Source organism: Nematostella vectensis, chromosome 2 (genome assembly GCF_932526225.1).
Source record: "Nematostella vectensis chromosome 2, jaNemVect1.1, whole genome shotgun sequence".
NCBI classification, from domain to species: Eukaryota; Metazoa; Cnidaria; class Anthozoa; order Actiniaria; family Edwardsiidae; genus Nematostella; species Nematostella vectensis.
Window position 1 is genome coordinate 14,224,350 of NC_064035.1, and position 21,553 is coordinate 14,245,902.

At 42.5% G+C, this 21,553-nt stretch overlaps 1 protein-coding gene and 1 long non-coding RNA gene across 3 annotated transcripts in view; one reads left to right on the plus strand and one right to left on the minus strand.

Annotated features, from left to right (window-relative positions):
- LOC5521702 (polycystic kidney disease 1-related protein) overlaps nt 1-21,553 on the plus strand; it is a 43,068-nt gene that overhangs the window by 14,715 nt on the left and 6,800 nt on the right. Inside the window, exons 22-48 of one of the 2 annotated variants that reach the window (XM_032366842.2) lie at nt 192-355; nt 1,358-1,445; nt 1,588-1,836; nt 3,654-3,764; nt 4,077-4,228; nt 4,714-4,811; nt 4,884-4,945; nt 6,147-6,286; nt 6,503-6,586; nt 6,861-7,013; nt 7,291-7,452; nt 8,200-8,319; nt 8,699-8,747; nt 8,831-8,881; nt 8,960-9,055; nt 10,852-10,926; nt 11,462-11,584; nt 12,235-12,340; nt 13,069-13,166; nt 13,555-13,621; nt 13,932-14,160; nt 18,021-18,279; nt 18,723-18,841; nt 19,269-19,379; nt 20,413-20,527; nt 20,663-20,737; nt 21,092-21,207. In XM_032366842.2, coding sequence (XP_032222733.2) covers nt 192-355; nt 1,358-1,445; nt 1,588-1,836; nt 3,654-3,764; nt 4,077-4,228; nt 4,714-4,811; nt 4,884-4,945; nt 6,147-6,286; nt 6,503-6,586; nt 6,861-7,013; nt 7,291-7,452; nt 8,200-8,319; nt 8,699-8,747; nt 8,831-8,881; nt 8,960-9,055; nt 10,852-10,926; nt 11,462-11,584; nt 12,235-12,340; nt 13,069-13,166; nt 13,555-13,621; nt 13,932-14,160; nt 18,021-18,279; nt 18,723-18,841; nt 19,269-19,379; nt 20,413-20,527; nt 20,663-20,737; nt 21,092-21,207 — 3,272 coding nt within the window. The remainder of the gene's footprint in view (nt 1-191; nt 356-1,357; nt 1,446-1,587; nt 1,837-3,653; nt 3,765-4,076; nt 4,229-4,713; nt 4,812-4,883; nt 4,946-6,146; nt 6,287-6,502; nt 6,587-6,860; nt 7,014-7,290; nt 7,453-8,199; nt 8,320-8,698; nt 8,748-8,830; nt 8,882-8,959; nt 9,056-10,851; nt 10,927-11,461; nt 11,585-12,234; nt 12,341-13,068; nt 13,167-13,554; nt 13,622-13,931; nt 14,161-18,020; nt 18,280-18,722; nt 18,842-19,268; nt 19,380-20,412; nt 20,528-20,662; nt 20,738-21,091; nt 21,208-21,553) is intronic. The other variant, XM_032366843.2, reaches the window with a different exon arrangement.
- On the minus strand, nt 16,257-16,863 carry LOC116604454. The gene is made up of 2 exons (XR_004291061.2): nt 16,756-16,863; nt 16,257-16,439 (listed from the first exon to the last, which is right to left on the minus strand). It is a non-coding gene; the product is annotated as an uncharacterized LOC116604454 (long non-coding RNA).

Genomic DNA, 21,553 nt, shown 5'->3' on the forward strand with positions numbered 1-21,553 from the left:
GTCAAATGAAAAAAAAAACTCAAAAGGCTTAGAACCCCGATCCCTGCTTCCAATACGTCCCAATGAATAAATATTTCACTTGGATTTTTACTGTTGACTCTTTTACTCGTCCCATTATAAAAGTTATCGGGAAACGAGAATTACTGTGGCATTCAGTGCTATCAATATAATGATATACTTTTGTGTCACAGCTAAATTACGAAAGCTTGCAACTGGCCACTGGTATCACAGAAAAGATAAATCATCAAATTCAGCGATTTGCAAAAGAGAACCAACGTCTTAGTGACAGCGTGTTGGAGTTAATGACCAGGCTTGCGGCGAACCTCATCACAGGAGCTACACTTCTATATGACAGGTATTGGACAGGTATTGGGGGGTAGGAATGGAGCCTCTATGCTAGTGTACCCTATTACACTAAATTTTCGCGACGTCAAAATTTCGCGATTTTGGGATGGCGATATTACGCGACACTATATTTTCGCGATTTTCCGATATTTGTAAAAACCAGATCACTTTATTTTTGCGATTTGGGGATAATAAAATCAAGCAAAACAAGTGGAATTAAAATGTGCTGTAATCATCAAAACTGAAACAATTTGTTACAAAAAGATGCGTAGGCTAAATTTAGTTTCATAAAAATCTATAAATACATGTCAAACTCAACCCCTTACCGTACTATATGTGCATTAGATAGACAAGGTATTTCCATAAAGCTTATTAAGCGGCCAATATTCCCCCAAAGGCTTTTTTTGTACTCACTTTTTTCGCGCATCCTAATTTTCGCGTCACTTTATTTTCGCGAATCTTTTAAAATCGCTAAATTCGTGAAATTAAAATGACGCGAAAATTAAGTGTAATATTAAGATAATAGGGGTTTCGATGTGACCAACTGAAACCACTTAATCCATCAATCGCAGTATGGCTGAATTGCAGGCGGTGGCAGCAGCATACAAATCACTATAATGTAGAAAAATTCTTAGAGGTATTTACAAGAAACGAATTCCTTGTACTGGAAGTGGACTCCATACCTCTTCTGATAGATGGCAACTCAAATAATACCAAATACTTACATAACTCATCGTCGTTGATTTTCCCAAAAGCATAATTCAAAAGATTCCACGCTTACTAGATTCTCGCAATATTTAATTAGATTCAGCATTGTCATATGACCCCTGAAATCATAGGCAACCAAAATTTCCAAAATGTCCCTGGTGTTGCAGGAGAGAACATCACCTTTCCATAACACTTAAGAAGTACTTTTTTTATGGACTTGGGAAATGTTGAACATAAGAGTTTCTTTGTCATTCTCTCCGCAACTTCAAAATATTTGACACTGTACACTGTTGTTAAATCTCAGCTATAACAAGTCTAGCACAGCGAATGACACATCGTCATGGAAGAAGATTGTCCTTGTGCCTCTAAATGCTGTCAACGATATTGCAAAGGTATTACAATCACATGGCCAAACGTTCTTTTTTTGCCAAATAAATTTAACCCTAAGATATTGAAATCACCAATAACATCAGGTTCCTCACAAGTCTAAAATACTACATTTTCACTAAATCACTGTATTTGGTTACCTCTTAGCTAAAGATCAGTCACACCGTCCTTGGTGAGAGTGCCACTGTAGTAAACCAGTCTAGTGTCAGCGTGATGGCCCATTTGTCCAGCGTCACATCTAGCTCCTCTATGACCTTACACCATGCCACGTTTACCCTTCCACCGAACATGGATACGCACCTGAGGGCTGCTGGCGCCTTCCCAGATGATGGCTGTGTCAGCACCATGGCAACAGTGTATGGCAAGAACCCATACATCTGGGTTGACAGTCAACAGGTACACTACCCCTGTATCGGGTTAACAGTCCACAGAACATAAGTCGGAGCTTTCCATTGCATCTGGGATAACGGTCCATAGAACATAAGCTGGGGCATGGGCTTTCTCCGACATCTGGGTTAACAGTTATCAGGACATAAGCCAGAGCTTGGGGCTAACTCCTACATCTGGGTTTACAGTCAATTGGATAGAAGCCAGAGCTTGTAGGCTTACCCTTAAACCGGGACTTGAGGCCTTCCCTACATCTGGGTTAACAGTCAATAGGATAGAAGCCGGGGCTTGGGGGCTTACCATTAAACCGGGACTTGAGGCCTTCCCTACATCTGGGTTAACAGTCAATAGGATAGAAGCCGGGGCTTGGGGGCTTACCCTTCAACCGGGACTTGAGGCCTTCCCTACATCTGGGTTAACAGTCAATAGGATAGAAGCCGGGGCTTGAGGGCTTACCCTTCAACCGGGGTTTGAGGCCTTCCCTACATCTGGGTTAACAGTCAATAGGATAGAAGCCGGGGCTTACACTTAAACCAGGGTTTGAGGCCTTCCCTACATCTGGGTTAACAGTCAATAGGATAGAAGCCGGGGCTTGAGGGCTTACCCTTCAACCGGGGTTTGAGGCCTTCCCTACATCTGGGTTAACAGTCAATAGGATAGAAGCCGGGGCTTGGGGGCTTACCCTTAAACCGGGGTTTGAGGCCTTCCATAAACTGGGTTAACAGTCAATAGGATAGAAGCCGGGGCTTACACTTAAACCGGGACTTGAGGCCTTCCCTACATCTTGGTTAACGGTCAATAGGATAGAAGCCGGGGCTTGAGGGCTTACCCTTCAACCGGGGTTTGAGGCCTTCCCTACATCTGGGTTAACAGTCAATAGGATAGAAGCCGGGGCTTGGGGGCTTACCCTTCAACCGGGGTTTGAGGCCTTCCCTACATCTGGGTTAACAGTCAATAGGATAGAAGCCGGGGCTTGGGGGCTTACCCTTAAACCGGGACTTGAGGCCTTCCCTACATCTGGGTTAACAGTCAATAGGATAGAAGCCGGGGCTTACACTTAAACCGGGACTTGAGGCCTTCCCTACATCTTGGTTAACGGTCAATAGGATAGAAGCCGGGGCTTGAGGGCTTACCCTTCAACCGGGGTTTGAGGCCTTCCCTACATCTGGGTTAACAGTCAATAGGATAGAAGCCGGGGCTTGGGGGCTTACCCTTCAACCGGGGTTTGAGGCCTTCCCTACATCTGGGTTAACAGTCAATAGGATAGAAGCCGGGGCTTGGGGGCTTACCCTTAAACCGGGACTTGAGGCCTTCCCTACATCTGGGTTAACAGTCAATAGGATAGAAGCCGGGGCTTGGGGGCTTACCCTATAACCGGGGTTTAAGGCCTTCCCTACATCTGGGTTAACGGTCAATAGAACATAAGCCGAGGCTTGGGCTTTACCTTACATCTGGGCTGTTGACTGTGACAGTCAACAGGTACGTAGGCATGGCTGAGGGGGAGGGGGTTAAAGTTTCCCGCGGAACACGCTAATGCATTAATTGTTCGCCAGCTGATCGGAGACACGTTGATAGGAGTCTGTCGACTCCTATCCTGCTGTTACCGATGTAACGATGTTAGCGAAGTTTGCATGTTTTTAAACTCAGTGGAAAAAAGGCAGACTCCAGATACGTACCTGTTACACTGTACCTTTTGTCTGGCAAAAGCATGATATGCTTTTACAGATTTACGGACAATTTTGGATATGTTTCATGAAGGACACGATGTCCAATTTCCCCCACCCTATCAATATTCTCTTGTATTGACGTACTTTTCTATTGCACAGCATCATAGCACAGTTGCGAGTCTTGGCCTTAGTACATGTCAAGGACAAGAAATCCCTGTCAAAAACCTTAGCCAGGATATCATGGTTACTTTACCTTGGAGGGAGCCTAAGGTATGAGCGAAAACTATGAGGGAATTGTCGTCATTTGCACCATAGATTTTTAGCTTTGCCCCCCTCCTCAACTCAAGAGATTCATGGTGCAACCGTACATTTATGCAGACTATAAGGACCACTAAGCCTTCTTATGCAATCTCACGAAAATTTACTACTTTTTATTAAACTATTATAAAGTTTTTTAATAGACGTTTTTTTAATACACGTTCATAATCTCTCACATCTTAGCGCAGCTGTGCTAGAGCCTATCAAAAGTAAGATAAGGTATCATGGTATGAAGCTAAAATGTGGTCTTTTCTCCGTATATAGATGTTAGAGGACGGTCAGCGTGCGACAGTTGAATGGCAACACTTGAACGTGCATACAATTGACATCCGCGGCAAGCAAAACCATTCACTTCATCTTCATATCAATGTCGATTCTCACATAACGGACGGTTTCGTGGTGCAGCTGATGCTACGGTAAGTAGCGTCATTTCACTCTTACTCTCTCACTCTCTCACTCTTTTAATTTGTCCCTATCCACCAATTCTTCCTACCTTTCAATTCTTCCTGTCTTTCTTCCTTCCATTCTCCTTTAATTCTTATCTCTTTCATTCGATTGTGACTACCATCCTACCTTTCAATTTGCGCTGCTAGTCCATGGGTCAAGACCCCAAAAATATTTTTTGTACCATTTGGAGGGCCCAGTGCTATCATATATTTTTAACGTAAATTTCAGTGCTTCAAAAATACAACTACTATTTGAAATTGAATTTTTGGAACCTCCTTAGGGAAAGCTTCAAATCCATACCACTTTCCGCTGGTCCCTCCAATTGGTACATTTTTGTGGCTCTGGCGCAAGGACAATGCAGCGGATACTGTAAATTAAAAAAATGTTTTGGACTTTGCCGCCTCCATCTTCCTTTCTTGCCTTGACGCAGAATGATTGCTTTGTACATTAACAGAACCAGTGGAAACAGTTCTTTTAGCAACTTTAGGCTATTGAAAGCAACGTCCGGAGAATCAATGGATTTGTTCTTAGCTGGAGAGCATTTAAAGGAAGGTTAGTAGATGAATTCTGGTTATGATGAAAGCTTGTTTTGTCAAATTGGCTGATAGTTCTCTGGTTCTGTAGCTGACTCGGCTATTGATGTGGGTGTCATGCTGAAGAATGCAGAACAAAGCCGCATTAAGAAGGTACTGACAGTCCACCCTTTTGGTAGTTTTGCACTATACTTCTCGTGTAGTTCATCTATTTTCTTTTGATGACATTTGTCATTTTACCTGGTTGAAAATAGCTTTGTTGCTCGCTTGAATTAGCCGATGGAAATATATAGTTTACGTGAGACAATAAGGACTTTAAAGCCGCATTGTCATCAGTTTACTTCCGGTCGATTACGTAACAAACTCCGATGATTTTTAACGAAAAACGCAAAAAATATTTTAAAATACTGAAAGCTTATATATCTCGGATTCTAATAGGTTCGTTTGTCTTTTAACGGTTGAGGTTTCCGTCGGACCTCCGGAAGTGAACTGGTGACAAGGTGGCTTTAAGCAACGACGACGGCAGAAAAAAAAATTGATTTAGAACTCAATAGCAGTAGGTGAAAGTTCTAAATTAATTTGATAAATTTATTTTAATAAATTTAAGCCATTTTGTTCTAAACAAGGACGTGAATTGAGGCCAATTAAGGACGCGGATGCTTGCTTTCTAAATTCCTTCAACTACAACTTTGTAAATTCCTTCAACTACACTATTTGTAAATTCCTTCAACTGCTTTGTAAATTCCTTCAACGACTCGCTACTGTAGAAATAATGTCCTTAGTTTAATTTTATCTCTGCCCCTATTGTTTGCTTATTCGATCGCAACTAAATTGGAATTAAATACCAAACGCGAACACATTTTGTCGATCTCGTTGTCCTAGCCGTCATTGTCGTCCTTGCTTAAGGTCCACATTAATGTGCCAGGGGGGGAGGGGCTTCTGTACCGCCCGTGAGAAGTAACCAAAGCCAAAATAAAACCAACGAAATCAAGATATTCAGACATCAGTCAGAGAGATAAATCATCCAACCATTTCAACCAAATAATTGCTCGGGTTCCTTAAAAATAATTTAAATTGAACAGGCAAAACGGCACAATAGGAAAAGAGATCGGAAAACACAACGGTCAGTGGGTGAGGGAGGGGGTAACTGTTTTTGTCTTTTCCCTTTTTGGAAATTCAGCTAAAAAATAACCAGAGGTCCATTTCGTTAGCACTGTAATTTTCACCAGGCTTTACTTTCAATATCTCACACAAGCGCCACAAGGCGCTTAAACAAAAGCAGTTCGCTATAAAGAAATCGATTCAGTGAAAGACGGTTTTCTTTTTCTCTCTATCACACATTCTTTTTTTGTAGATTCTCAGTGTCACCGAAGTGAATTACTCATTCATCAGCCACTGGATAGGGTGTTACTACTGGAACACTAGCCAAGATAAGTGGCTCGGAGATGGCTGTCGCACAACTAACCAGACAACCCACCACTCAGTTCACTGCAGGTACCCCCCTTTTAGGCTACGTACATAGTTATGTATGGAAGGTAGGTTGATGCTATAGAGTGAGACGACTGCCGTGCCTCTAACCAGATAACCCATCATTCAGGTCTTAGAGAAATTCTTCAAAAACAGCCCTGAAGCAATGCATTGTGTATGAGAAGTGTATTAGAAGTTCATCTTCCTTCCTCGGACTGAAATAGAGTTGTATTCTTATTCCAGATGTAACCACTTGACTGCATTTAGTGGCGCCATACAGCTCGCACCAAACCCTCTACATGTCAAAGATTTACGTAAAATCGAAAGGTTAGATATTACCAGCGATATGTAAAAATGCCTTCCTTAAAATTTGTTTACTCCTAGGGGCGATGTATGTTTAAATTAACTTATATACATAATATCACATATATTATCCTGATATTCCAATTCGGTTGTAAACTGCTCAAAGATGTGTTTTTTTTTTCAATTCACTACCGCGGTGCACGTCCGTTCAAAACCATGGTGCCTGGCTAACAAAACTCCCACTTAACCCACAGAAAGCCGTCTGTCAGGCCATCTACATGTTTCTTATGTTTTTCAGCGTCAGTGAGAATCCTGTAACTCTGGTTTTGGTGCTGTGTTTGATCGTTTTGTACTTCATTCTTCTCATATTCTGTGCACGTGCCGACAAATACGATAACCGAAAACAGAGGATTGTGCATATTGCCGGCGTGCCATCCAGAATGCCGCAAAGGTGAGGCTGTTGGGAGTTGAGTGTATAGTACTGGTTATTGTTCTAGGCCTACACTGGCCGCATAATAATGTGGTCTTGCTTGCACCTCATTGATAATAGTGTGTCATGATATGTGAAGTTCCGATTCCATCATTTATGCCCATCTATCAATATTTGCCTGCTTGTGTGCTGTGAAAGCCAAAGGCCAGAGATGCCCAGGCTTGGGTGTTTGACTCCTACTTATTTGTTCGTTGTGGCTTCCGGTTGTCAACTGTCTCACGAACTTGTCATTGTTTAGGTACAAGATCACTGTGGAGACTGGTCACTGGTTTGGCTCCGGTACTACTGCTAATGTAGTGATACTGTTGCACGGAGAGAACCACAGTTCCGACCCCATAGAGCTGTCAGCGCACAACAAACCAGTATTTGAGCGCGCCTCAAAGGATGTCTTCATCTTCAGGTGCCATTTAAATCTTTAAGGAGACCTTTGTCTTGTTTGTGTTAAAATGGTGTGAGTTTACAAGAGATCAATATCCTTCACGGATATTTATATTTCTGAAACCTCGAAGAGGGACGGGGATTTCCTCCATTGGGGGATGGATCTGTTCTAGAGTCACACATTGTGGGGTAACTTGCAATGAAATCATTTTTAGGGGGTGGGGACATTCATTTATGGTTATCTGTCATTGAACGATCGATCTAGTATCGAATGATACTAAGAATGGTTTTCTACATATATATTCACTTTCCACTAAGAAATTACTGCATATTTGGATTAACCGTGCACTGTAACCGTCTGTAACATAGATGTCGTTAATAATGCAGTGAATATGTGAATATGTGAGTCAAGTTCCATTTCTAGCATTAAAAATCTTTTTAGGTGATAAGCCTTTTCAAGATCAGCTGTATAATTCCTTTTTTTTTTAATTATATACAACGCGCAGAGCTCTTTGTGGCTAGCAAAGGAAACGAGCGACGTAGTTGGAATCTGACGCTTAGAGCGCGTTTTTTCTCTCGTGATTCCGGAATGAGAATGATTACAATAGAATAGCGTTCGTTTATCCCGCGTTCCCATTCCGGAATGGAATGAAGGCCATTCCACCCGGAATCCAGAATTGGAGAACCTGTCATGGGGCAAAGGGAAGTTGGAATCTGACTCTGTACTGTCAATAGTCACTGCGTATCTAAGATAGCGCATGTTTTGCAGCTCCCCAGAAAGCTTGAGCCCTGTTTGGAAAATTCACATATGGCATTACAACGAAGGCAAGAGCCCGAGCTGGTATCTGAACAGAGTTATCATCAAGGATCTCCAGACGCAGCAGAAATGGTACAGAGTTATGCCACATCGATGGTGTTGAGGGTAGAGAGAGTCTAAGACGACTAACCACAAAAAACGTACATTCAAACAATTTTTAGTCAGAATGACATGGCACATCACTCGGTATAGAGAGCTTTTCTTGTATTGTTTGATACTTCAATAATAGTAGTACAATTGAGCTGTTTATTTCAAGCGGATGGAGCATTTCATTTGCATAGGGTTTCGTAGCCTACGAAACCATGCGTTACGCAAGTCGGATCGACTAGCTTTACGCGCAGGCATTGCTGGCTTGTAGCATTTATTGGCACGAATCGCAAAACGTAGGTCTTGACATATCAAATTGAGAAGGATGATCGGAACACGCAGACTTCTTTTAATTTTTTGCCAGGTATTTCAACTGTTACCGTTGGCTTGCTGTAGATGAAGAAGACGGCCAGGTTTGAATTGCACTTCATATAATCTACTTTTCATTATACTTGTCAATTGTTGGAGTATATGAATGAACTATGCTGATTTACAGGTTGATGTGGAACTTCTAGCGACTAGTGCAGACAAGTCGCATTCTGCCGTGGTAAGCGTACACTTTTTACCCTCCCTATTCTGGCATATGGAATAGCCAACTTTTATATTACATTCATCTACTTTGTAGGGTTTCTATTACACTTGTATGCGAGGCCTCATGGACTACCATTTATGGCTCTCTGTTCTTGGCAGACCTTCGTACAGCCGATTCACTCGTGCACAGGTATTACACGCTTGTATCAGGTATAATACGCTCGTATCAGGTATTACACGCTTGTATCAGGTATAATACGCTCGTATCAGGTATTACACGCCCGCGCACGTTAGAGAGGCAGACCCGTACCCGGGGGAGGGAGGGGAGGGGTGCAGGAACTGCGGAAAGTCCACTTCCGGTTCACAATAGACGTGCTATTTGTAGACAAAACTATAGATCATAAACGAATTAAATAAAAAAGGCATTCTCGATAACTATGGAATGTCATAAATCTATTATCATCTACATCTAAATCTAAGTCAATTTTTGTAGCCAAATCCGATAATTAACGTCCCTTGGAGATAATGCAATGGCATAAAAAACCCTTTTGGGATGGCTAGATTTTTATCAGAAAACTAAACCCCTCAACCCCCTCCCCTACTCCCGGAAAAATTAGGTCCAATTTTAAAGATTTCGCGCCCCCCCCCCCTCCCCCTCAAGAAAAATCCTGGGTACCCGAGGGAGGGAGGGGAGGAATGCAGGAACTACGGAAAGTCCACTTCCGGTCCACAATAGACGTGCTATTTGTAAACAAAACTATAGATCATAAACGAATTAAATAAAAAAGGCATTCTCGATAACTATGGAATGTCATAAATCTATTATCATCTACATCTAAATCTAAGTCAATTTTTGTAGCCAAATCCGATAATTAACGTCCCTTGGAGATAATGCAATGGCATAAAAAACCCTTTTGGGGTGGCTAGATTTTTATCAGAAAACTAACCCCCTCAACTCCCCCCCTCCCCCACTCCCGGAAAAATTAGGTCCAATTTTAAAGATTTCGCCCCCCCCCCCCTCCCCCTCAAGAAAAATCCTGGGTACGGGCCTGAGAGGTCTCCCATCGCCACCCTTGAAATGAGACCAAGCCATGAACCAGCTGAGGGACCAAGCCATGAACCAGCTGAGAGACCTAGCCATGAACCAGCTGAGGACCATTACTGTAGGATGTAGAGTAATGAATATTTGACTTGATTGCATATCGCACAGTTCATTCTACAAGTAGTTGAGATATCCATAGCACCTGTTTTAGTTGTAGAACTTCCCTGGACTCTTCTTTGCGCACCATGGCGAGGGAGATCACTCTCTAGTTGAGATATCCATAGCACCTTTTAGTTGTAGAACTTCCCTGGACTCTTCTTTGCGCACCATGGCGAGGGAGATCACTCTGTAGTTGAGATATCCATAGCACCTTTTAGTTGTAGAACTTCCCTGGACTCTTCTTTACGCACCATGGCGAGGGAGATCACTCTGTAGTTGAGATATCCATAGCACCTTTTAGTTTAAGAACTTCCCTTGACTCTTCTTTGCGCACCATGGCGAGGGAGATCACTCTGTAGTTGAGATATCCATAGCACCTTTTAGTTGTAGAACTTCTCTTGACTCTTCTTTGCGCACCATGGCGAGGGAGATCACTCTAGTTGAGATATCCATAGCACCTTTTAGTTGTAGAACTTCCCTGGACTCTTCTTTGCGCACCATGGCGAGGGAGGTCACTCTGTAGTTGAGATATCCATAGCACCTGTTCTAGTTGTAGCACTTCCCTTGACTCTTCTTTGCGCACCATGGCGAGGGAGATCACTCTGTAGTTGAGATATCCATAGCACCTTTTAGTTGTAGTACTTCCCTGGACTCTTCTTTGCGCACCATGGCGAGGGAGATCACTCTGCAGCACACATATTGTTGACTGTTTGCCATATTAGCGAATCAGCAAATCCTAGGTACTCGCTTGAACTGTGCCATGTTGTCTTCTCTTTTCTCCCCAGCGTCTTACCTGTTGCCTGTCCCTTTTACTGAGCTATCTGGCAGCTAACGCCGCTTGGTATAAAGTAAATGACAAGGTTAGTCACACTGGGATATCTATATAACTTAGTGAATGCGTGAGTGCAGACAAGCAAACTAGCAAACTAACAAGCAAACTATCAAGCAAACAAATGAACAAATAAATTGACTAAAAAATTTTATTTTGTATTTAAACGCAGTATTGTAGTTGCACAGACATGACGGAAAAACCTGGAAAATGCGCAATTCGAGATAGAGAAAGAAGGCACAATTTCTTACAATGGCCATTGGTTCCTTGTATTCTGGACTGATTTTTGAAACATAAATAACGTGAGGCCGAAATGCACATACCCAGATTTTTGCTTTTTAGGATATTTTTCCCTTGATCATCCTTGCGCTATGTATGAGCTCAGAGACGAAAAGCTCAAATTTCAATGACACTTTACAAAAAGTTGCATCAATTTTAAAAAGTCGCATTATTTTGTTTGCTATTACTCACTAAGTACTTAGACCTGGAATGAGCTTATTTGAAGCGTTATGTCATGTTTTTCCGTCATGTCAGTTGCACACTAAAAGTTTGTATTGCTTGTCCAGCAGCAACATATGGTACTTGGGTTTCTGGACCTAGACTGGCAAACTGTAGTAACAGGGCTTATAAGTGGGATGGTTGCTCTGCTCCCTAACTTGATCTGGATGTGGCTCTTCCGTTTTGCCATGGTACGTATAGCCATTCGATGCCATCCTAATAACCAAGTCGCGTTTCATATGCGACTGAGAGTTAGTGTGCGGGTCGTGTTGCAGCTCTCAGAAGAGTTCGCCACATTAGATTGATGCACCACAAACAAAACAATGAAAAAAAATAGAACGGGAGTACAATAGAACAATGAGGTAATCCAGCCAATCCTGTTAGGCCTTACGAGCGGGCTGCTACATGACTGAAGTGTGCAAGCTGTTAATAAAAATGTGACTGGCCAGCGTCCCCAGCGGTTCTTTTCCGTCCCCCACCCCCACCCTATTCAGGTTGATGAAATGATGGGACTCCAGACTCGACATCCTTGTCCGATAGGACAATTGGTCGATGTCAGATGGGATTCCAGGCTCGACATCCTTGTCCGATAGGACAATTGGTCGATGTCAGATGGGACTCCAGACTCGACATCCTTGTCCGATAGGACAATTAGTCGATGTCAGATGGGACTCCAGGCTCGACATCCTTGTCCGATAGGACGAGAGTCCCCAAAGTAGAGAGCCAGGCTTAACACCTTTTTAAAGCTCTAGCTGACTTCACCCGGATTCCAACACGAGACCTAAGGCTTTAGAAGATAACCCGTAGGTGTTTATGGTAATACCACGTTGTCTCCATCCAGCCACCGAGGTTCACTAGAACGGAGCCCACTGTTAAGAGCCTGACGAACGAAGCCGTCACCGAGAGCACCATGTTACCGAATCAATTAAACGGACCAACATTTCTTGGTAGGTGACAGTAACACTCACAGTACATTTTTGGCAAGTCACTTGTAGACCACCTATAACAATAACAAAAATAAAAATGCATTTTTTCTTTCACTTTTGATCTCGCATTTGATAATCTTCTAGTGGCGAGTGTGACATAAGTGTTTAAATCGTCATTATTATTTTTCATTATCTAACGAAGCCATTGTGGTAACCTTGACAGGTTGTTGGTAATTGTATTGATTGTATGTAACTATCAACCGTTGCGCTTATCCGAAATGGTGCCAAAATGTCTGTTTAAACACGCTTTGCTTGGTGTTGTGTGCTTTTCCGAAATGGTGCCAAAATCTCTGTTCAGTCACGCTTTGCTTGGTGTTGTGTGCTTTTCTTGTCTCTGTTCAATCACGCTTTGCTTGGTGTTGTGTGCTTTTCCTTGTCTCTGTTCAATCACGCTTTGCTTGGTGTTGTGTGCTTTTCCTTGTCTCTGTTCCATTACGCTTTGCTTGGTGTTGTGTGCTTTTCCCTGTCTCTGTTCAATCACGCTTTGCTTGGTGTTGTGTGCTTTTCCTTGTCTCTGTTCCATTACGCTTTGCTTGGTGTTGTGTGCTTTTCCCTGTCTCTGTTCAATCACGCTTTGCTTGGTGTTGTGTGCTTTTCCTTGTCAATGTTCAATCACGCTTTGCTTGGTGTTGTGTGCTTTTCCTTGGGAGCCTCCTTCTGTGGTCCCTGACATCAATTTGTTTGTCCAGGTGACGAGGACACGCTGTCCATTCTAGACCAGTCAATCGAGACTTTACTTCAACTCAGGAAAATCAGCACGAAACCAAACTGGCGCCCATCTATGTTGGTAAACCTGAACAAATCCGAATTAAAATTTCCAACAGGATTTCTTATTGATTAAAGGCTCTATGCTATTGGCCAGAGCCATAGTAATTGAATATTCGAGACATTATGATCAAAACCGCATAGAAATAGGATTGAGGATTTAAATTCTACAGAAAAAGGGTTATCTGTTGAGGTCAAACGTCTACTTCATAATTTGGTGGAAAATCTACTTCTATTAAATTCTTAGAAAATTCTATTGTTTTCTGGCGTCATTCTCTACGTTTTTCACCGCCCCCCTCCCCCTCCCCCCACCACCACCACTACCCATCCCCCGTCGTTGTTGATCCGTGTAGGCACCATTTAATAAATGTTTGGTGCTCATAATGTTTATTTTTTTGCGGTCCCTAAAGATGCCCACATCGATGGATTCAATATATGAGGGATTCTCCGGCTCTGAAAGCTTGCTGGATTCAACAGGTAAGTTTAACTGTGTGACACCTTGACTTCCCTCAGATATGGCGGCCTGTTAACCCACTAATCAAATTCTCAGCCCTACAAAATACAAGTAACAATACACTGCCAATGAACTTTAATTCACCTACGTAAATCCTTACACTGACCTCATAGATCATGACGGAAACCGCCATCTTAAACATTAGAACTACGACTTGAACGCCCCCATCCCCGCGGAAAATCGAAATTTAATATAGCCCCGTGCGTTTATTAGATCATTTACGGTAGCCTGTATTCATCTTCACCACTCTGCCTCGCTGCTTTCCTGTCTTAGAGATGAAGACATCACCTGATATCTACCCGGATAAGCCGACAGATCAATATCAGCTCTCCTACCAAACTATGTCGGGTTGTGATGGCAGCAGTGAGCACGCCGATTCCCACGTGACTCAGTCAGTGTCCCGCTGTTGCTCGGTGCCTCACTGGTGCACTTCAATAGCTTGGATAGGCTGTTTCGCTACTGTTCTTTTGGCTGTGTCTATTACCGTATGGTATGGTCTGAGGTAAGCCTATACCCCATTTTATATGAACCTTTTTTATAAGAGCGTCCACCGTATCGTGTTACCTACATTAAGCCTTGATAGCTTGGATAGGCTGTTTCGCTACTGTTTTTTGGCTGTGTCTATTACCGTATGGTATGGTCTAAGCCTATACACTCTTATTTTATATGAACCTTCTTCATAAGAGCGTCACACCGTGTGTTACCTACATTAAGCCTTGATAGCTTGGATACGGTGCTTCATTCTCTCTGTGTTTGTCACTGTATGGAATAACTTGACGTCAAGACAGCTGAGATAACCTGCTCTGCCTTTCCAAGTATTGTCTTATATAGGTTAAAGAGACTGGTGTATAAAACAACAAGGTTTAGCTATTTCTGGGCACCTCCCCTTGGACCTCCCTAGCGGTCCCTGACATCCAGGCTGAAAAACGATCTGCCGCCTTATGTATGCTAAAAAGAACGAAAGACGGAAGCATTTAGGTATTCTCCTTTATTTTTATCATACAGATCAGATCCGGTTATTTATTTTACATTTTATGCGGTACTATTGGTTACTTATATTCAAGCGGATTTTCGTCATATGTTGCTTCGAATGAAATTACTTAGATACTAGTGAGTTGTCTTTCTCGTTGTATTAAAAACCGCACCATATGGGCCTAGGGCCGCTTCGTCTCCCAGAACACTGGCACTGCCATGCTCTGTTACTGAAAGGACAGGTGGATGGGGTGTCTACACAACTCCCAGTGGCATGACCAAGGCAGTAGCATCTCTGCTGGCAGTTAAGCCAAAGTTTCCCCGTGAACCACCGGCTCCACCGAGTACAACGGCTCCAGGTTGCCCAGCAGTCACCAATGCCGGCCTCTGATCGTGGAAGGAGCAACATGCCAAACAGTACTGCCATCAGCGCTACGGAAACAGTCACGCTCCGCGACATCTGCGAGAAAAACATGTGTCCCACATTGAGCTTTTTGTGTTGGAAACCCACCCTAGTCGCTCGCGTTCTGATTGGGTTGCCTGTGGTTGGTAAAGGTTGTACTTGTCCCCAATCTCACGCTCCTTCACGGTTACTGTAAACGCCCCCTATCTAAAGAACACCTCCTATCTAATGAACGCCCCCCCCCCCCCTACCCTACCTCCCACTAAAGAAACAAACGACTTGAGAATTTCGGTTATATAAATCAAATTAAATTAATCTGAGTTTGTCTTCTACTGGCTACTACGCAGGCTTTTATTTAACGTGAACTTGACTGAGACTACACTTGGATTCTATATATTGTTATAGTTTGTAAAGAACGCCCCTCTCAATAAACGCCTCCTATCTATTGAACGCCAATACCCCCCCCCCCCCCCCTTCTCGGACCATCGAAATTTTATAAACACCCCGGGCGTTTATTAGATCATTTACGGTAATCTACGAACACAGGGAACCCGGTAAGAACGCCAGACTGTAACCTTTACAGCCAGTCTGGAGCTGAACCTTGGAGGTTTTGATTGATGAAACCATGCCTTCATGCGATGGAACTTTTCCGGTCTAAATAATTTACTGGTTATTACAAGTGTCAGCGCTAAATCAACTGAAATAGGCTTGCTTGGAGAAATGGAACCTGTTCACTAATCGTTGCTAATTTTCTTTATATATCCTCTTAAACACGAGGTTCCGGTTTCGGAAAGGCCGCAACTTTCATTTTTTTGGAGACATGATTTAGATCAGTAGTTTTTTCTTTCTTTTTTACCGACTTGAGTAAAAGAGAAAACTGGAATTCCGGCTTGATCCTTACACAATTATGGAAGTTTTTTTTCTGTTCCTCAAAGTTTCTTACTTTGCTGTATAGTCAGGACGCCCTCGTGTGCTATTTATTGTTAAAGATCTTCAGCTTGTGGTATTTTCAAAAGCTTCTCCTCACGAAAGAAGGTTGAGTTTATAGCTTACGGTTATAACTGCAACTGCGTAACTGAGTCATTTATTAGGCATACCAATGAGACGAGGCAACTTAAACCAACTAGTGCGCCTCCGGCTTTATTTTTATTCATACAGTGCAAATATACTTGCAACAACAGGAAAAATAATAGATTTTAAAAAATTCATCTTACCTTCTTAGATTTAGATAGATGAAGAAGTTGTCTTGAGTTTGTCTGTATAGTGAAGCGTGGCGTCTGTGCTGTTTTTAAAGCAGCAGAAATTCACTCGCGAAAGCTGAGTTTCTGTGCTTATAAATACAATTTGGTGACCTCGTGACCTTGTCGTTTTCCGAGAAATGTTTATCTTCGTGTATTCTGAAAGTGCTGAAAGACAAAATTGTAGCGCAAGCAATTTCAGGAACTCGTGACCATTCTGGTTCCTCCGGTGGTTATTATCATCGCGCGTTTGAATGATTGTGCTGATTAACACAGGAAACAGAAAGGAGGAAGTACTCTTTCAATTTGCAGTTTAGTTTTGGTCTAGGTTAAAAACACCCTCATATTGTACGTGCCGCTGCAGGTCACTCAAGCAATTTTATTTTAAGGAGATAAAAGTTATATGTAAAAAAAAGCATCACACCTGCTGGAACATATCACTCTAAGTGACGTTATTCTTAAAAGAAGCTTATCAAATATTCACCTTAAAAGGCCAAACTCTTATATCAAATATGGTAACCTCGTGACCTTGTCGTTTTCCGAGAAATGTTTATCTTCGTGTATTCTGAAAGTGCTGAAAGACAAAATTGTAGCGCAAGCGCAAGCAATTTCAGGAACTCGTGACCATTCTGGTTCCTCCGGTGGTTATTTTCATCGCGCGTTTAAATGATTGTGCTGATTAACACAGGAAACAGAAAGGAGGAAGTACTCTTTCAATTTGCAGTTTAGTTTAGGTCTAGGTTAAAAACACCCTCATATTGTACGTGCCGCTGCAGGTCACTCAAGCAATTTTATTTTAAGGAGATAAAAGTTATATGTAAAAAAAAGTATCACACCTGCTGGAACATATCACTCTAAGTGACGTTATTCTTAAAAGAAGCTTATCAAATATTCACCTTAAAAGGCCAAACTCTTATATCAAATATGGTGACCTCGTGACTTTGTCGTTTTCCGAGAAATGTTTATCTTCGTGTATTCTGAAAGTGCTGAAAGACAAAATTGTAGCGCAAGCAATTTCAGGAACTCGTGACCATTCTGGTTCCTCCGGTGGTTATTATCATCGCGCGTTTGAATGATTGTGCTAATTAACACAGGAAACAGAAAGGAGGAAGTACTCTTTCAATTTGCAGTTTAGTTTAGGTCTAGGTTAAAAAAACACCCTCATATTGTACCTGCCGCTGCAGGTCACTCTCAAGCAATTTATTTTAAGGAGATAAAAGTTCTATGTAAAAAAAAAACATCACACATGCTGGAACATATCACTCTAAGTGAGACGTTATTCTTAAAAGAAGCTTCCAAAACATTCACCTTATAAGGCCAAACTCTTATATCAAATATGGTACTTGGAATTTGCTGGTGTAAGCATTTCCCTATTCCCGTCAAAAATACTGGTAGTTTCTCGTCTGGGAATAGCGCGCAATGAAACGTATCGCCGTGACAAGCCATCAATAGAGAGCTTAAGCAAGTCAACACGAACGGCATCAAAAACGGCGCGCGCTCTGACGAATTTTTGGAAAAACGGCGTTGACGTCCGTGACCGCGCGCGTAGAACGTAAAAATAGGGAAAATGCCGTTCTAGATTTCCTGTCGCGGACGTCAACACCGTTTTTCAGCAATTCGTGAGCGCGCGCGCCGTTTTTGATGCCGTTCGTGTTGACTTGCCAAAGACTAAGGGATAAAGATATATCCCTCTTATTACAGTACTTACTTGCCTTGTAACGTAAAAGCCATTCCTTTTTTTTCTTACAGCTTTGGGTACGAAAAGTCCATTCGCTGGTTGCAGTCTCTCATCTTCTCTATAGTGGAGTCTCTGCTCCTTTCACAGCCTCTCGCCGTCCTCGCCGTCCCTTTGTACATCGCTTGCAGCTCTCGACCCGCCAGCCCCTCTGCCCCTCTTGGTGAGCCTAGTGATGATGCCGAGGTGGACGAGGGCTTTGAGGATATGCAGGCACCACCCTTCAATTGCATTGTAAGCAGCTTGGAGGAAACCTCAGATAGGATTCGCATGGTAAGAAAATATGGTCCCAAGTTCCCATAAGGCTAATTAGTAATACAAGCTAAAACGTTGTACCCATAAGTCGAGGTTTTCAATTGCTTAGGTTTGCTTTACAGCGAGAGTTGCGGACTTAAACTCTCTTAAAAGCGGAAACCTTCGGGAATCAATGTTTAGCCGAACTGTATTACTGAGGACATTAAAACTGTGCTCTCAGGGCATCTGTGCTCTCAAGGCATATGCACTGCAGGTGACCTTTCTATTCCATTCCTTAGCCGGCACTAGCGATACTTTGACATGATCCCAGCCAAATCAAGGACACTCGTAAATAGATATTGATATTTTTATTCCAGTCCTTAGGCAGCACTAGATACTATGATCTTATCCCAGCCAAATCAATGACACTCGATTGAAAAACAATAAGGCACCTTAAATAGATACTGATATTTCTATTCCAGTCCTTAGCCGTTCGCCAGCACCAGCGGTACTTGAAGTTTCTCCGCCCCCCTAAGAAAGCGATGCTGTACGACTCGTATGTCAAACGCGTACAGGACAGAACAGTTGTGGAATACATATGGTTAGTATGCTTGTCGGCATTGCTGCCGCAAGTTTGGTTTGTAGTCAATAGATACATAGGGGCATATATTTTTTTATGCCAACGATCTCGCGTTTGAGATGCATTAATTACTTTACACTCTTTGTTTCTATAAGAACGTCTTTTTTTTAGTTGAGACTGGGCCGGTTGTTCAAAACTCCATAAGGGCCAATCAGGGCTTACGGGGAAAGCCCATGCGCAAACTAGATGCGCTGCAGATAATGTACCCCCTTTAACAGACGCAAACACATTGTGGAACTAGGTACTTCAAGTATTTTATCCATTCCAAGACAGATGTCGTTAGTAACGGCGTGATTCCGTGCATTGTCAATCTGTATCTCTGTGCACAAGAGTTGTTGGTCGATATTCCTAACTTTCTTAACTCGGTTTTCCTGTTACTCCTTTGCAGCGAAATGGTGTCCACTTTGATATTCCTTGTGATCGTCGGTAGCCTCGTCAGCGGTCTGTGGTACCCAGGTACTTACTCCATGAACGAGACAATCAAGCAGACTATCACCAGGTAATGTACCTTCCTCTTATCCTGCCCTCCAATATTACTAGATACATTAAAAAAAGCGTCGGCGCCGGCGCTGCATGGACGGTGTGACCGAGAAAAGTGCATTCGCGCTTGGCGCTAAATTTTAAGCTAGTTTAAATGAAGGTTCCCTGCTAGCAGAGGCCTCTTTTCTCTGTATTTCGCTTGGCTGGAGTTCGCGAACGAAGCACAGCGAAATACAGAGAAAAGAAGCCTCTGCTAGCAGGGAAAAATGAAGGCAACTATACTTTATAATCCAAAAGCATGCAAGCGAAGAGTTTTTTCAACAGCAGCATACATAGATATGCGGAGTCACAATGTAAACTTCCATGTACTTGAAAGATCTTGAAACTCGTAGTTTGGTTAAAATGGTTAAATCTACCAGACAGGACACTTTTTCATGGAAAGTAATTCCACTGTTTTCTGCTATCGCTGTTCCTGTTGCCTTCGTAGTATCTTAAAGGGACCATTATTTGCACACATCACATAACTACTGATATGTTTACGAACAGTGTTGCGTAATCTAAATACTGTACAATGCCTGTTCATTGGAGCAACTTTTCTATGATTCGTTGTTGCACATGAGCATTCGCGTATAGTGAGAACATAATACACAAACGTGTCAGGGTTAAAATCACGAAAACATGAAATCACCGTGTCCCTGGGCAAAATGCTTGGTCCAAGGGTTCTGGAAATGGAGCTATCCGCCACACTTTTAATGATACTACTAGGATCACACCACCGTATGTATCATTTGCGATCGCTCTGTACGTGTTCTTATGTAACTCATCGGGCGTGTTAATATCTCAGCAATATGCCACTGTCTCCCAATATGCGCATGGACTCAGTGTAACATCATGTGCGATCGCTCTGTACGTGTTCTTATGTAACTTATCGTGTGTTAATATCTCAGCAATATGCCACTGTCTCCTAACATGCGCATGGACTCAGTGTAACATCATGTGCGATCGCTCTGTACGTGTTCTTATGTAACTCATCGGGTGTGTTAATATCTCAGCAATATGCTACCGTCTTCCAACATGCGCATGGACTACTGGTGGTCAAGGAAACATGCCCACGTGATTGACCTTCTTTATTGGCGCCCCCCTGGTGCTGCCAGGGAGTCACCACAGGTACGCCGCCTGAGACATACTTGCTTCTATTTACAGCCTCTACCTTTCCTCTACATTTCCTTGACAGTGTGAAAGTACACTATAGTGATACAAACCATATGCAAGCTTTATCAATAAAATTATCCTTTATTCTAGATATTCCTTCGCGGAACACAGAGTTTTCTCGTCGGAAAGCCACGCATTTTATACCAACACTCATTCAACAAACAGGTATGACCGATGTTAGACCGTTACTTTGATCATTAATCTTTATTTTATCCCATTAACTATATTAAAATCTAACTGCCCCTTATATTAAGATATAAGGCCTTTTAAGTAGGCACCAATGAAGGAAGCCACTGTGAAACCAGTGTGAAAGGGTGCTATCCTACATAAGTACATGTGAATAAATGCTAAGGCTGATATACTGTACTTACTTCCGGCTAACACTGATGCCTCTGTTTATAGTACCTTTATTCAACCCACAAGTACAAGTGAATAAAATCTGATATACTTCTTGCTAACGCTAATGCCTCTGTGTGTATGATTTCCTTCATTCAACGCTTGTTATGTGTGCTATTTTAGATTTGCGATCATGGGAGAAACATCTCACTGCATGGTGTCAACAGTAGCCGCGAGTGCTGGACCACGTGTGATTTACAAAAACACTCTTGGCACAGTCTTGAGCTGAGTAGAGATAGGTATATGGAGATAGAGATAGAATCAAAAAGCCCAAACTGTCGCGATCTCGTACCAATGAATACAATACACCAAAAACTGGAAATCGACTCTGCCAAATTTTCGTCTTTAATAAGACTTCTTCAGGGCAGACTGAAGAAGGTGAATCGTAACAAGCTTATTTACATCAGAATAGTGGCGCGAGACGCAAAAACATTACAACTGACAAAAACGCGCATTTTCTAGAATAGCGCGCGCTATGGATAAAAAGAATTTACACTTCTCTACGTGGGTTCCTACTACAAAAAAAGTCATCACTATTAAGACCCCGCGGGTAGATAGACTTAAGCCGATAAGCCCACTGGCCTT